Source organism: Microcaecilia unicolor, chromosome 5 (genome assembly GCF_901765095.1).
Source record: "Microcaecilia unicolor chromosome 5, aMicUni1.1, whole genome shotgun sequence".
NCBI lineage: Eukaryota > Metazoa > Chordata > Amphibia > Gymnophiona > Siphonopidae > Microcaecilia > Microcaecilia unicolor.
Genome location: NC_044035.1, coordinates 69,827,075 through 69,843,764, shown reverse-complemented (window position 1 = coordinate 69,843,764; position 16,690 = coordinate 69,827,075). Strand labels below are relative to the sequence as shown.

Genomic DNA, 16,690 nt, shown 5'->3' with positions numbered 1-16,690 from the left:
TATAATCAAAAGCCGAATTTGGACGCTTTCAACTGCACTCCGTCGCGGATGCGGACAAAGTTGACGGGGGCGTGTCGAAGGCGTGTCGAAGGCGGAACTGGGGCGTGGTTATCGGGCGAACAGAGATGGGCGCCCTTTCGCCGATAATGGAAGAAAAATATGCGATTTCAGCGAGAATTTAGGACACTTTTCCTGGACCCTGTTTTTCCACGAATAAGGCCCCAAAAAGTGCCCTAAATGACCAGATGACCACTGGAGGGAATCGGGGATGACCTCCCCTGACTTCCCCAGTGGTCACAAACCCCCTCCCAGCACAAAATATGACGTTTCACAACTTTTTATTTTCACCCTCAAATGTCATACCCACCTCCCTGGCAGCAGTATGCAGGTTACTGGAGCACTTATTAGGGGGTGCAGTGGACTTCAGGCAGGTGGACTCAGGCCCATCCCCCCCCTACCTGTTACAATTGTGCTGCTTAATGCGTTAGTCGTCCAACCCCCCCAAACCCACTTTACCCACATGTAGGTGCCCCCCTTCACCCCTTAGGGCTATAGTAATGGTGTAGACTTGTGGGCAGTGGGTTTTGAGGGGGATTTGGGAGGCTCAACACACAAGGGAAGGGTGCTATGCACCTGGGAGCTCTTTTACCTTTTTTTTTTGTTTTGTAAAAGTGCCCCCTAGGGTGCCCGGTTGGTGTTCTGGCATGTGAGGGGGACTAGTGCACTACGAATCATGGCCCCTCCCACGAACAAATGCCTTGGATGTATTCGTTTTTGAGCTGGGCGCTTTCATTTTCCATTATCACTGAATAACAAAAACGCCCAGCTCACAAATTAGCGAATAACATATGGGCGTCTATTTTTTTCAAAAATACGGTTGGGTCCGCCCCTTCACGGACCCGTTCTCGGAGATAAACGCCCATGGAGATAGGCGTTTTCGTTCAATTATGCCCCTCCATGAGTGCCATAAACCAGTAGCTTACAAAAAATGTGTGCGGGGGAGGGGGGGGAGAAGTAGCATTGAGAGAAGAGCTTCCTGCACCATTAGGTATGTCTTTTTGCAGTGCCAGCACTGCAATAGTAGACAAGCCATAATGTCAAGATACACTGACTTGTTGCAACCTGAAAAATGGAAAACTCACCAGAACATCTGGAGTCAGATCTCTAGACTGAGAGGCTCCAACCAGCTGAGTTTCAATGTGTGTTTGATCCTGCGAGATGCTCAGCAGGGTATGCAGCCAGGGCTTGCATACCGTTAACAAAGCCTTTGGGTTTGGGAAGGTGTGCCACTAGATATTATACCCCCATATGGAGCATTTCAGCATAGCTAACTTTCAGTCAGTTAGGCTGACCTTCATCTTTGGCCTAGGTGATTAACTGTATGTATTTAAATGCAGTGATGTCAGATTTCCAGGAAGCCATAGGTTCACATGTGCAGGACCAAGCCATCACAGTATTACAATACTGCTAACGTCCCTTTTTCATTGTTAGCGGTACAGTCTATCAGAAATTTTTAAAAAAAAGGGTCACCTGGTGCAGAAAAGAGTCTTGGAAAATTTTTAGTCATGCTAATCACTGCTGAAACATATTACTACTACTACTTATTTCTAAAGCGCTACTAGACGCAGTGCTGTACATTTGAACATGAAGAGACAATCCCTGCTCGACAGAGCTTACAATCTAATTAGGACAGACAAACAGGACAAATAAGAGATAAGGGAATATTAAAGTGAGGATGATAAAATAAGGGTTCTGAATAAGTGAATAAGGGTTAGCAGTTAAAAGCAGCATCAAAAAGGTGGGCTTTTAGCTTAGATTTGAAGTCGGCCAGAGATGGAGCTTGACGTACCGGCTCAGGAAGTCTATTCCAGGTATATGGTGCAGCAAGATAAAAGAAAAGAGTCTTGGAAAAGTTTTAGTCATGCTAAACACTGCTGAAACATATGTGTAAAAACCGTAAGCTTTTTCATAATTTTTAGAATATTTATTTTGGATTTGGGTCATATTTGTTCTACCTATACTCTTCTCTTACATTAACAGTATTTCATTGTAGACATTGGTTTACATGAGCATGAACCACTCTACATGTGGTTTCCGACATGCTCAGAGAGCAGCTGGGGAAGACAGAAAGCATGAAGGATTGTATCTTCAAGAGTTTTGATTTGACCTCAAAATGGGAGAAAAACCTTTGAAACTAGGCCTACAAAACCTGGTATACTAGTAAGCTTGTTCAGAATCAAATGAAAACATACAGTGGTCAGAAATATTTCACTTGGGCTACATTATTCTATGGCTGTATGACTAACTGTTCTTATGTTACCAGTTCCTCTGAAACTATTTCATCACACAAACCTCCATCCCTTCTACTTGTTGCTAACGGTTATTAACACATTGCCACAAGAGGTTTCCAGAACTGTACAAACAGAATTGCAAAACAGAATAGATGTATCATTGTTTTTGGCCTGCCCAGAATATGCCTCTGTTGATCTATGCATTCTGTAGCATGCTTGCTTTGTTTTACATTTGAGCTATTTACTGTTTTGTAACACACCTAAGGTTATAGATGATTGGGTGGGGAAATAAAATTTTCAAATGAGTAAATGAACACATATAAAATAATGGCATAGTAAAATCAGCATTTAGATGGTGCCATACAGCTTTTCTAAAATGACTCATTCAACCTGCAGGAAGAACAAACATCCAAATTCAGGCTATCCCTGTGGTAGTACAGATCATTACACATTTTGGGCTAGTTGCAATATCATTTGTGACCATCTCTGGAAAAAAGTGCCAAAAAAAAGAGGTTTTAATGAATTCTGTTAGAGCAAACAATTTGGAATACAACAGTCCAAACTCCATCCTTTTATGTGAGAAAAATAGGAAAGCTAGGGAAGTTAAAACATGTAACTTTTTCAGACTGGACCCTTGACTTAAAAATTGGCCACTCTCAAGATTTTGGATCTGCTGCTTTTGTCACTTTTTCCCAGAGGTGGACACATTTACACCTCCTGTTTACTAAGCTGCGCTAGCGGCTGCGGTGCGCTAATGCCAACACAGCCCATTCACTTTGAATGGGCATTGCTGCGCAGCTTGGTAAAAAAGGGGGGTTTGAAGACAATTGTATCTTGCTTTACCTTTATTCTTTTCTTTATTTTTTTAACAAGTCCTCCTCGCTCTCAGACACCTCAAAGTATTCAAAGATCTTCTGAAAGCGATAGCAGCAAAGAAAAGACGGGCTCGCAGGTAAGACAGCATACTCGGATATGCACTGATATAGCTGACTAATAGAAGATTCTCATAATTTATGCATCAAGATGTTAGCAACTTATTGACATGAATGCCTTGTAAAATTGAAGATCTAGGGCCCTGTTTACTAAGCTGTGCTTTAGGCATGCTAGCATTTTTAGCGCGTGCAAATTTTTAATGTGCGCTAAAATCATTAGCGCACCTTAGTAAACAGGGCCTTTATTCTAATCTAAAATGACTCTTTTGCTCTGCTTATTCCTTATAAAGGTTCGAAGCGGCGTACAATCTAAAAAATCCCCAGTACATCAGTTAAAATGAATTAAAAACACTGAATCAATATGTCTGAATTAAACATAGGTAAACAATATATCATCATATTCAAACATCCAACTGAACATACTTCTTAAAGAGAAATGCCTCTGTATCGTTCCATGGTGCGACCTCACCTTGAGTACTGCATTCATTTCTGGTCGCCATTTCTCAAATAAGATGTAGCGGAATTAGAAAAGGTTCAAAGAAGTGCGACCAAAATGATAAAAAGGGATGGAACTCCTCTCATGTGAGGAAAGGCTAAAGAGGTTAGGGCTGTTCAGCTTGGAGAAGAGATGGCTGAGAGCAGATATGATTGAGGTCTAAAAATTACTGAGATGTGTAGAACGAGCATAAATGAATCGATTTTTGTACTCTTTCAAAAAAGTACAAAGACTAGGGGACACTCAATGAAGTTACATGAAAATACTTTTGTAAAACAAATAAGAGGAAATATTTTTAATTTAGGGGCCATTTTATAAAGGCGCGGGAGGGCCTACGCGCAGGTAGCGTGTGCCCAATTGGCACTACTGGGGTAGCACATGCGGCTGGTGGCAGTTCCAAGTTTGACGCGCACCAAACCCCACAGTAGAAAATAATTCTGTAGTGCGGGGGGGGGGGGGGGGGGGGGGGGGGGCCTTTCCAGCGGTAACTGGCAGCGCGCCCAAGTTGGTGTGCACTGCATGGTTATTGCATTGGGAGCGCATGAACCCTTACCGCTAGGTCAGTGGGTGGTGGTAAAGGCTCAGGCCATAAATAGGCATGCGCAGGTTTTAATATTAGCGCAGGCCCATTTCCCAGCTCATTAAAAATAGCCTTTTTCCTAGCCGTGGCCCAACGAGCGCCTGAAAGACATGCCCACAATTCCGCAGGCCACTTTTTACTGTGGCTTTGTAAAAGGATTTCTCAGCAAATAGGTAAGCTCTTGAATTCTTTGCCAGAGGACGTAGTAACAGCGGTTAGCGTATCTGAGTTTTAAAAAGGTTTGGACAAGTTCCTGCAGGAAACTTCCATAGTCTGCTATTAGGACAGACATGGAGAAGCCACTGCTTGCCCTGGGATTGGCAGCATGGAATGTTGCTACTATTTGGGTTTCTGCCAGATATTTGTGACCTGGATTGGTCACTATTGGAAACAGGATGCTGGCTGGATGGACCATTGGTCTGACCTAGTATGAATATTCTTATGTTCTTATACTGGGTGTCTAAAAATTACCTATCCTCTGTGTTGCTAAAAGTCTGAATTTTTTTCCACAACATGGTGGCATTCAGCTACATTTAGAAGATGTGTTTCAGGAAGCTTTTGTAGATCGAAGAGGAAAAGTTTGTACATAGCGTGAATTCTTGAAATCTTCACACATATTATTCCTGCAAAACTCTACTGGCAGGTGCAAGTTGTACAAGCACTTTATACCTGTTGTCATTTTCAGAGTAAAAGTACATGCACACTTTTCCTTTGAAAATTAATGCAATGTGTGTGGGTAAAAAGTCCACAAGAATTTTGCATCAATACAGGTAATTTGAAAAGTATCCCCATAATATAGTAATTCTGAAACCACAATTTTTCCTTTTCCAAATCCATAGCATTGTAGAAATTATTTTAAAAATCTGCTTATTGAATTTTCAACCAATACAATGTCTAAACATAACAGACATTTTCATCAGAAAATAGTATATGTGTATCTTTACACATACCACTAAACTTACAATATGAAATTATTTTTTATGTGTACAAGTCCCCACTCAAAACTACTAGTAAATTAACTAACTGCATATGTAACACAATCACAATATCCATTTCCTCACGCTAATCCTCCCCCTCCCTATGCTGATGAAAATATTTGTTAGTAAAATCAATCTCTAGAATACCTGCAGAGTATAGTGCCTATTCAGTAGTCCACTTCTGGCTCTGATCAAAAGCATGTTCCATAAAGGTGCCCAGATACTCTGAAATTTCTTCCATTGGTGTTCATTTTTGTCATTCACTGCCATCCTTTCCACAGTCAACAGCTGCATCCATTGATGGATCTTAGGAGCTTATGAGTTTGTCCAGAGCAGTAATATGCACTTTCAAGCAATCAAAATGGCTTTTCTCTGAAAACCTCTAGGTCTCTTCCCTGTGCTGCTTAGTCTTCCCAAATTTCAAACAAAAAATTGAATAAAGGTAATATTTGAATATTTAAGAACATAGGAATAGCCATACTGGGTCAGATCAATGATCCATCTAGCCCAGTATCTGCTTCCAACAGTGGCCAATTCAGGTCACAAGCACCTGGCAGAATCCCAAATAGTAGCAAGATTCATGCTATTGATCCCAGGGACAAGCAATGGCTTTCTCCATGTCTATCTCATTAGAAAACTATGGACGTTTTCTCCAGGAACTTGTCCAAACCTTTTTTTAAACCCAGATTCATTAACTAATGTTACTACATCCTCCGACAAAGAGTTCCAGAGCTTAACTATTTGTTGAGTGAAAACATATTTCCTCCTATTTGTTTTAAAAGTATTTCCATGTAACTTGATTGAGTGTCCCCTAGTCTTTGCACTTTTTGAAAGAGTAAAAAATCAATTTACGTTTACCATTTCTACACCACTCAATATTTTATAGACCTCTATCATATCCTCAGCCATCTCTTTTCCAAGCTAAACTAGCCTTTCCTCATATGAGAGGATTTCAATACCCTTAAATCATTTTGGTCGCCCTTCTTTGAACCTTTTATAATTCTGCTATATCTTTTTTAAGGTACAATAGCCAGAATTGCACACAATACTCGAGGTGTGATTGCACCATGGAGCAATAAAGCGGCATCATAATATTCTTTGTCTTATTTTCTATCCCTTTCCTAATAATTCCTAGCATTCTGTTTGCTTTTTGACTGCTGCTACACACTGAGCAGAAGATTTCAGCATATTGTCCACATTGAAAACTAGATCTTTTTCTTGGGTGCTGACTCCTAGGGTGGAACCTAGCATCAAATAACTATGATCTGGATTATTCTTCCTAATGTGCATTGCTTATACCTCCTCTATCCAAGGTTTCTCCATCTGTTCATCTTGTATCCCTCCATCCAAGGTTTCTCCTGTTCATCTTACTTCTGAGACCTTTTTACTTCCAGGATGGAGAAGCTTCAAGCTATCTTCTCACTATCTTCCATTTCTCTCCCTTCCCCTAACTCTCCTCTGCTCACTCTCTCATCGCAAATCTACTCAGCGTTGTGTACTATATTTAATATTCCTTCTGTTGATTTTGTCCAGGTTACTATCTCAGCTACTTGTCACTTTCTGTTCTCTGGATCCACTTCCATCAAGCTGGCTAAATCAGCCTTCTCTTGGGTTGCTTCATTTTTTACATTCTATGATATTTAACAGCCTGTCTTCTGGTCTGGTTCCACTCCCTCTCAAACATGCTCTGGTCAAACCTATTCTGAAAAAGGTTAGCTTAGATCCACTACAGCCCAACAACTTTTGTCCTGTCTCCAATATGCCTTTCTTGTCAAAAGTACTTGAGTCTGAAGTTCTTCAGCATCTTCAATCTTTTGCCAAATCAATGAATGCTCTGCACCCCCACCAATCACGTTTCAGATTAGGCTATTGCATGGAGACTGTCATCACTGTACATAAGTATTGCCATACTGGGAAAGACCAAAGGTCCATCAAGCGCAGCATCCTGTTTCCAACAGTGGCCAATCCAGGTCACAAATACCTGGCAAGATCCCAAAAAAGTACAAAACATTCTATACTGCTTATCCCAGATATAGTGGATTTTTCCCAAATCCATTTAATAATGGTCTATGGACTTTTCAAAAATGCACTTCTCAATAGTCTTATGTAAGCCGCATTGAACCGGAGTATACTAAAAATAATTCATTTCTCTTCCTGTATTATGAAATCATACTTAAGCTTCTGTAGCAGTTCACGTGATGTATCTTAATGTCTGTTAACTTTCTATTATGTATTTCTCAATAATGTTTGTCATGGAAGCCACATTGAACCGGAGTATACTGTCTGGATAATGTGGGATATAAATGTCATAAATAAATAAATAAGCCCTCTGGGGATAGAGAAATACTCAGTGTACCTGAATGTAACTCACTAAATCCAAATCATTAAAGTAAATAAAAAAGAAATATATGCCTGGAAATGCTAATGTTCCAGGAACACCCTGTTCTATACAGTGGTGCTTAAATGCGTTGGCACATACTTTGCAGGTAAGCATTCACATGAGTGGAGTTTTGGTCAGACCATGGGTGGGGTACAGAATCCCAAAATCTAGGTGTGTATTTTAGCGATCTAAGAATGATCATTTACATTAGTTCTGTAGCAAGTGTAAGTGATCACACTTAGAATATGGGCGTGTTCTTGGCTATTTATGCTGGTATAAATAACAGTACACACTTACTTTTCTTTATAGAATAGGCTCCACCTAGGCACCTAAATGTAATTCCCTATAAACAGTATTGTGATTTGTTAGTATCATGGGGAAATGAAGGGGGAAAGCAGAAACCCATGGTAATGTCAGACTGGAATAGAAATTATTATGGTAACATTAATAACAGATCTTAACTTTTACATGTGCTTTTGATTATTTTCTTACTTTTTGTATCCTTATTAAGTGTAGTACTGAAATCTGATCACGTTTGTCTACCCATATTTAATTTGCCAAAACAGTTTTCATACCTGACACACAATATAAATGAGGCACTAAAATTGTGAGAGTTTGCAAACATGACTTTAAAAACACATCATTTGAATCCCCAGGAGATCGGGCAGGTCTCCCCTTGTGTTCTCTGCATAGTAGTGGGCTCCTTGGTTTGGGGGGGGGGTCCTGCCTGGACTATCAGAGCTCAGGTCCAGGGGGACAAGGGGGAAGGGGGGCTTGGAGAGAAGGGGGGGTAGAGATGGGTGAAGGGGGGAGGGTTCTCAGGGGTAAGGGGAAGATAAGGGGGGGTTCAATGTTAAAAATTGGTTGATGCAGAACGATGCTGTATTTTCTTATGCTGTATCATTTTCCTTTTTACTTTTGGGAAAAGTATCTGTTTGTTAAGTTCTACCATCAATAAAAAAAAGTTGAAATCTAAAAACAGATAATTTGAATATTGATCTGTATTAGAAACATACAAATGGCTATTTGGAGACCCGGGGCACATTTTTGTGTATTTTGCGTGACAGCATCTGCAGAGATCTGTATATGTGAAATAGTTACAGTAGCTGAAAGTGTCTAACTTGCACCATAGTGTTAGCGCATGCTGATGCTATTAATGTGCATTAATTTACTGCAGGTCCAATTTTATGCTGTGGGCCCTCATTACTAATAATGCATGTTAAAACAACATTAGCATATACTAATGCATTCACATACCTTAATAACTCTAGGTATTTATTTGTGTTTCCACTTACATTTTCAGATCTTGTAATATGCTTCTTTTAATTTTTTCTCCTAACTCTAACGCGGATAATGGTTTCTCTTAACACAGTGGTAATGAGTGGCATTTTAGAAAGGATGTCCAACTCAGAATATGGACGTCCATGTCACATGTATTTTAGAACAGGATACAACCTGTACACATGTGAGGTGGACCTCTGTGTGCTGAAAACGTCCATCATAAACCTATCGGTGTCTCTAGCATTAGCGCACACTAATTTTTAGCGTGTGCTAAAAATGCTAGCGCACCTTAGTAAACAGGGCCCTTAGTGTGTTATGGGTGGGATTAGTCAAGCTAAAGGCATTGTCAGTAAAACTGCAAGGAACGAAGGTCCTTTGGAATTGCCAGTGTGTTGAGGCAGAATTCAAACTTCGCTACTCTGACCTTTTATTTGCATATGCTGCCATATTGTCAAAAATACATGCCAGCTTTTCTTGAAGAATGAAAGAAACACTTGTGAAAAACAATGGGTTCTAGTCGTCAGTCACCTTTGGCATGATGAGTTCCTTAACAGTGTGGAGTCATATTGAACATTTGTTTTTGTGTTAGTCTGAGGAAGATTACATTGAAAGAAGAAAAGAGCTAGAAAACATCCTAAAGAAAAATTCTGATTGGATTTGGGATTGGTCCAGCCGGCCTGAAAACATACCCCCAAAGTAGGTCAATGGAGGATTCTTAAAAGTTTTCACAGTCTATTAATTTGGTTTAGTGTAAAATCTTTCTTTTCATTTTTTTTTACAGGGAATTTCTCTTTAAACATCCAAAGCGCTCTGCCACTCTCAGTATGAGAAACACAAGTGTCATGAAGAAAGGGGGTATATTCTCTGCTGAGTTTTTAAAGGTTTTTCTGCCATCTTTGCTTCTTTCTCACTTGCTTGCTATTGGATTGGGGTGAGTGAAATATTAGCCCTTCCACAAATCTTGCTAAAAACTTACATGTACTCAGATAAGATCTACTAATTATCTTGTGTTTTATGTTTCTTCCAATTTCCAAATGATGGTTTTATTCAAGAAAGAAGTGCAGATGGTAGTGCAAACTAAGATACAGTTTAACCAGAGCAGAAATGTTATTGTTAAATACATTATCTCTATATATAAAAGGCACCACCAACGTTCTAATGAAGCCTCCAGCCGGAAGTGTGAAGCGCCAGAGATATCCGGTTTCCCCACGAGTGAAGGAAAACAGCACAGCACAGCACGAAATCCCTCTCTCTGTAACAGTGAAGGACTCAGAGGGGGGAGGGGACAGAGACGCCCTCACTCTCTCTGTAACACAAACACAGCACAGCAGGAAACTTAACACTGAAGCACTGGACTCGGAGGGGGGAGGGGACAGACAGCACAGGGGAAGGGAGAGAGGGCAGAGGGCACGGACACACACACTCCCACATGCACACTCTGAAGAAAACCTTGCTAGCCACCGTTTCATTTGCATCAGAAACGGGGCTTTTTTACTAGTGTATACATAATTTACAGGATGTCTACCAAGTTCCAGACAGAACTAATGAAGTCTTTTTTTTTCTGGAACATGTACATATATATTTGGGGAGTGGGGAGGGGCTACGTCAATTTTAACAAATATTACCCTTAGCCAGTGTGTTTTTAGTAGCAAAAAAGGTGCTGGTACTCAAATGATAGGCCACCCTTCAGGGGTGACGTGATCACTGATGGACTCACCTCACAATAGCCAGGCCCCCTGCAACCAGTCACAGAATCTATTACAAGGCAGAATTAGTGTGTAGAGCCTGAGCTCGTTCATTAAAACTTGGGGTCCAAGGGTCAATTTTAGCAGACAATGGAAAAGGTGCCGGTACTCAGTACCCCCAAGTACCCCCTCAAAAAAGCCCTGCCCTTAGCTAACCCCTTTGGAACCCCCCCCCCCCCCCCCCCCCCCCCCCCCCCCCGAAGCATCTGTGAAAATTTGGTGTGGATTGGATGTAAAACCAAAAGGTTATTAACTGACAGTCATCATAATTAATGGAATAATACTTGGATTCCCCTTCTCCCCACTATACCCCTGTCATGATCTTATAGGACCCTGACATGTCCTTAAAATTTGGTGTGAATCAGATGTAAAAGTGATTAGGTGGCATATTTCCTTGCTTGTACTCATACAAAGAACATGGATCCAAACAAATGTCCCTGTCAGAATCCCACTATCCCCACTGTTATGTCCTGAAAATTTGGTGTAAATCAGACTGAAAGCCAGATGTTGACATCATAATCGTATGCATCAGTCCCCCCAAAGCACCTTGTTGTGCTTGTGCACTTCCTTGCAAAATGGATGCCAACAGAAAACTTCTAAAGGGGATGGCATCACTTTATAGAATACGCTTAGCGAGTTATGCACGTAAATCCTAATTATCCCCAGTTAGTACTGATAATTGCTTGTTAACATCCAGTTATCGGTGCTGGCTGGCTTGTTGACCAATGAAGTTCGGTGCGCAAATCAGCTATGCGTGCTGATTTGCGCATGGAACTTTAGTCACCATGTATAGAATCTGGGGAAAGATGTGCCACATGGTATTTGCAAAGAAATTCTTAGGGAACATTCCACATGTGGAAGTATTCTGATCTGATGAGACCAAAGAGGAACTTTTTTGGTCTCATTATGGTGTAAAATACATCATTCTGCTAACACCATCTCTATAGGAAATCAAGATGGTAGCAGCATTATGTTGTGGAGATGTTTTGTAGGGACTGTCAGTCTTCATATCCATGTTCATAGACCCTGACTCCTGCATGGAAGCTGGAAGTGACAAGTACACTGTGATTAAAGTTTGCAAATAAGGCAGAAGGAGAAAGCTGGAGGGAATCAGAGAGACGCTGGTCCAGAGTTGAAAACTGGAAGTATGACATTCAGGAGGGAAGTGCAGTGTGGGCTACCTTTAAGACATATTATTTTACTGTTAACCCCAGATATTAGTAACTAGGTCTCATTGCATAAAATGGGACTTCTGATAAGAGAGCACGTTAGTGGTAAAATAACATGTCTCATTGATACTTATGCCCCTCAGGTATTTGCCAATTCTTGCTATTAACTTGGGCATGTCAATTTCTGCATATTCACAGTTGGCCATGGTCAAATATTATTGGTGAAGAGTTCCTAAACCACCACCTATCATACTAAAGTACCATGATATCCATATTTTTTCTCTTGAAAAGAAGAAAGGAGAGCCAGGAAAAGAGAGAGATATGCTTGAATGTAACGAGTGAAATTAAGATCCCAGAATGCTAGGGGTCTTGCTTGACTCCTCCCTCACTTTCTTCTCCCATATTAACCAACTGTGGAAGAAAACTGTATTCAAAATCAGACAGCTACATCTAGTCAGATCATTCTTTGACCAAAAAGCCTTTGCATTGTTACTTCAAATGTAGTCCTACCACACCTGGATTACTGTAGTGTCTTATTTCTTGGTAAGAAGCGTCAATATCAGAAAAAATTGCAAATCATACAGAACACGGCTGCCAGACTAATATTCAAATTGAATAGATGTACTAGTGTTTCATCTTATGAAACTGCATTGGCTTCCCATATAAGAAAGAATCAGGTTTAAAGCTGCTTGTTTAGTTGTTCATATCTTACAGGGTTTCACATCTGAATTGCTAACTAGGGCTGCTTTACAATGTTTGGTCCAGTCTATCAGACTGAAAGAACAATTGATGCTAGAAATTTGATATCAGAAAATATTTAAGTGCATAAGTGTTGCCCTACTGTACTTGGAGTTACATTGTGGAACTCTTTACCTATTGCCATCAGAACAGATAATAGATACCTTAGCTTCCAGAAGAGGCTAAAAACCTCTCTCTTCCCAAAGACTGTTTCATAACAATCCATTACGACTTCTGTCTCCTCGTATCATCTATTAGACTTTCCTATAATGTTCTTTTGTCTCATACATGTACTCTAATAGTTTCTGCTTTTGTCACACTTAGAATATAAACCACACTGAACCCTGGAAAGGAGCTATTAGTGTTATAAAGAAAAGATGTGATTTGATTTTGTCAATAGGTTTGGGGTCCTTTCACTAAGTGGCCTTAAGCACTACCGCATTCTTCCTGCGCGCCAAAATGTACTACCATGGGGCACACTCAGGTGCCCTGCAGTAGTTCAGGCATCAGCACACGCTTCCCGGGTGCTAAAAACATACTTTTAGCACTGGGGGGGGGGGGGGCGTGTTTGGAGGGGCAGAGAGTAGGCATGCCAAGTGCTAATCGGTTAACTCAACTACATTGCCGCACACCCACCGATTAGAGCATGGTTAGCGCGTGAGCCCTTTCCACCTACTAAATAGGTGTCAGTAAGGGCTCACACACTAATTGGGAAATTAGTGCCTGGCCGTTAATGGGGGAAAAATGAAAATGTGAAAATGTGGCTATTTTACAACCACGCTAAAAGTGGCCTCAGCGTGTGGAGAAATCCACAGGCTAATCATAACACAAGGCCTCTTTTAGCACAGCTTAGTAATAGGACCCCTTTATTTGTTATAATCATGACATGGACATTTTGATTAATCCTCATTCTACCAATACTTATTTATATTAATCCTTTTTCCATCTAGAATTTATATTGGGAGACGTCTGACAAACTCTGCAGACACTTTTTGAGATGAAATGGAAACCCTTTCTTCAAAAGCAGAATAAATATAGATCTGGGCATATCAAAAAAACACAAACATCTTCTGATGCTATGAGGGCTGCATGGCCTCTGTTTGCTTGCTCTGTAAATGTCCTGTAATTCATTCATTGCTATTGTGGGAAAATTGTCACTGAATACGAAGAAAATAATTCTTCGGGTGTATTTCAGAGCTTACACTTACTGTAGAACATGGTGGTGATAAGTTACTTTTCTGGCCAGAGGCCAGTGATGCAACTTGACCAGTATAATTAATGCTGGCTGTATATTTTATTTTTCTGATTTGGTTCTGAATAAAAATAAACGAAGAAAAATCAATCTGTACTCAATATAGACATTCAGCTTTAAAAAATAAACTATGTTCTGTAGTGAAGTTTGAAGAAAATCCAATAATTTTTTAAAACTTATCTAAAGCACCTTATTTCTGTTTGTGTGTAGCATGCAATTTAAATAGAAAACAAATAGGTTGAGGAAAGCCATGCCTATAGGCAGACAGAAATGTCCTAATATAATTACTTTGGGGCTGGGTAGGGGGTGCATTTTCTAAATCATTTTCTGCATGTAGAACATGTTTTACACACTGGAAAGGTTATCTCTTGGCTAGCTATGGGGGCCTTTTACTAAGGCGTGCTAGCATTTGTAGCGCAAGCTAAATGTTAGAGGCGTCCATAGGAATATATGGACATCTCTAGCATTTAGCGTGTCCTAATGATTAACGCACGCTAAAAACACAAGCGCCATAGTAAAAGACCCACTTTATTTGCAAGTGTTTATGCACCTGCTAGTTTCTCAGTCGTTCCTGCTTTCCATTTTATAAAGGAAGCCATTTTTGGCTTTGCTGGTGTAAGTGGTCTCACCTATATGTATGTTCATTATCTGCCACTTATGCTAGTATTCTGTTTTTAAAAAATGCTGGTGTCTATTTAATATATCGAATAGGCTTAAAATTGGTGCCATAACCAGTGCCTATAATTGGCCTCCTGTTATAGAGTTACTCCCTACAAGTATGACTATGAAACAAAGCAATATTATATAGTAACAATTGTAGCAATTTCCCAAAGTATTACCGTCTGCAAACTTTTCTACAGTCACTGTATGTATATAATTTTATTATGTGTGATTTTGTGATACAATGATTACTCATTTCAGAATTGTTTTATGTTGTTGATCCTTTCATATGCAATATAAATGTTTTTGTAGATAGATTATTAGTGGCTGTACCAAGTGTTTTGAAATAAATTTGAGTTTGGCTCGACTCTCCCCAGCTATTGAATAAAGTTAGGGTTGTCATGTGCCATTTCAAAAACCAATAATCTGCAATCATAGGAGCCAGCTGTGTGATATTAAGCAAGCTCCTTCGTTGTGTCCTAAGAGGAGTAATTTGTATTGTGTTTGGCACACCCAATCATTTTGAAATATCAGCAGCAATATCTGCAGTTGCATTGAGTGTTCAAAATGCAGGACTAAGAAGGGTGGTACCTAGTCATACTGTACATCATATCTGAAACTCTGGAAATAACAGTCAGGATAATAGTTGTTTTAAACCATTTTATTATGTTGCAATGTGAATCAACTGTATGAAAACTCCTAAATTATTAAATATATGAAGAATCATATTTTGTCTCATCTGTGGTCAAAAATTTGAGAAAATTGAAAAAAAAAATCAAAGAATGCTTTACTAGACAAAACATACATAGTGTACACTTGACTGGATGACTAGGCATTAGTGTTGGGACTTCTGCAAAAGAAGGATAGTAAGGTTCTCAGCTTTTCTTCATCTTTCCAATAGTGTCGATTTCTGAACCATACAGCCTGTTGGTTGAGAACTGGAAGGACCACGGCCTTCAAAATTCCCTCCCTTTGATGGTAAATGGTTCATCCCACTGCAAAGGCAGCGGTTGGTCCTTTTGCAGAGTCCAAATTCATCAGGCTTCACGTTGTCCCACAATACTGTCGGAAGACCTGAGCCTGACTCTCCTACAAATTAGTGTGATTACCATGTTAGTCCACTTTAAAGGTAATAAATAGAAATTTAAAGAGGAGGGGAATAAAAGGTGATCTTATTTTTGTTTTATAGTTTTGCTTTATTTCTATGTATCTGTGTCATTTGGAGGGGCATTTTTGAAAGAAACGTCCAAGTTGGGATTTGGACGTCTTTGTAACGTCCAAATCCGGGGCGGGGAAAGCCTTATTTTTGAAAAAAGATGAACGTCCATCTTTCGTTTCGAAAATACTAAGGACGTCCTTGGATTTGGACGTCCTTAGAGATGGACATCCTTAGACATGGACATCTTTGACTTTCGGAGATTTTTGAAACCAAAGACATCAATGTCAAAAATGTCCAAATGCAAGGCATTTGGATGTGGAAGGAGCCAGCACTGGTCCCCCTGACATGCCAGGACACCAGCCGGGCACCCTAGGGGGCACTGCAGTGGACTTCATAAATTGCTACCAAGTACATAGCTCCCTTACCGTGTGTGCTGAGCCCCCCCCCCCAAACCCCCCCAAAACCCACTACCCACAACTGTACACCACTACCATAGCCCTTACAGGTGAAGGGGGGCACCTAGATGTGGGTACAGTGGGTTTTGGAGGGCTCGCTGTTTCCTCCACAAACGTAACAGGTAGGGGGGTATGGACCTGGGTCCACCTGTCTGAAGTGCACTGCACCCACTAACACTGCTTCACGGACCTGCATGTGCTGTCATGGACCTGAGTATGACATCTGAGGCTGGCACAAAATATTTTTAAAGATGTTTTTGAGGGTGGGAGGGGGGTTAATGACCACTGGTAGAGTAACGGGAGGTCATCCCTGATTTCCTCCAATGGTCATCTGGTCATATTGGGCACCTTTATGTGCCTTATTCATAAAAAAACATCCGGGTGACAACGTCCAAGTTTTACTTTAGGACGTCCCTGCGTTTTTCAATTATGGCTCAAAGACATCCAAGTGTTAGGCACGCCCAAGTCCCGCCTTCACCATGCCTCTGACATGCCCCCTTGAAATTTGAACGTCCTTGCGATGGACTGCAGTTGGAGATGTTCAAAATCGGGTTTTGATTATACTGATTTGGGCG

The 16,690-nt window shown here is 40.5% G+C and overlaps 1 protein-coding gene across 1 annotated transcript in view; it reads left to right on the top strand.

Moving 5' to 3' along the window:
- The window catches only part of BNIP3 (BCL2 interacting protein 3), a 36,076-nt gene extending 20,847 nt beyond the window's left edge, over nt 1–15,229 (top strand). Inside the window, exons 3-6 of the mRNA XM_030202973.1 lie at nt 3,165–3,243; nt 9,527–9,633; nt 9,719–9,868; nt 13,540–15,229. Coding sequence (XP_030058833.1) covers nt 3,165–3,243; nt 9,527–9,633; nt 9,719–9,868; nt 13,540–13,585 — 382 coding nt within the window. The 3' untranslated portion in view covers nt 13,586–15,229. The remainder of the gene's footprint in view (nt 1–3,164; nt 3,244–9,526; nt 9,634–9,718; nt 9,869–13,539) is intronic.
- Nucleotides 15,230–16,690: the final 1,461 nt, after the last annotated feature.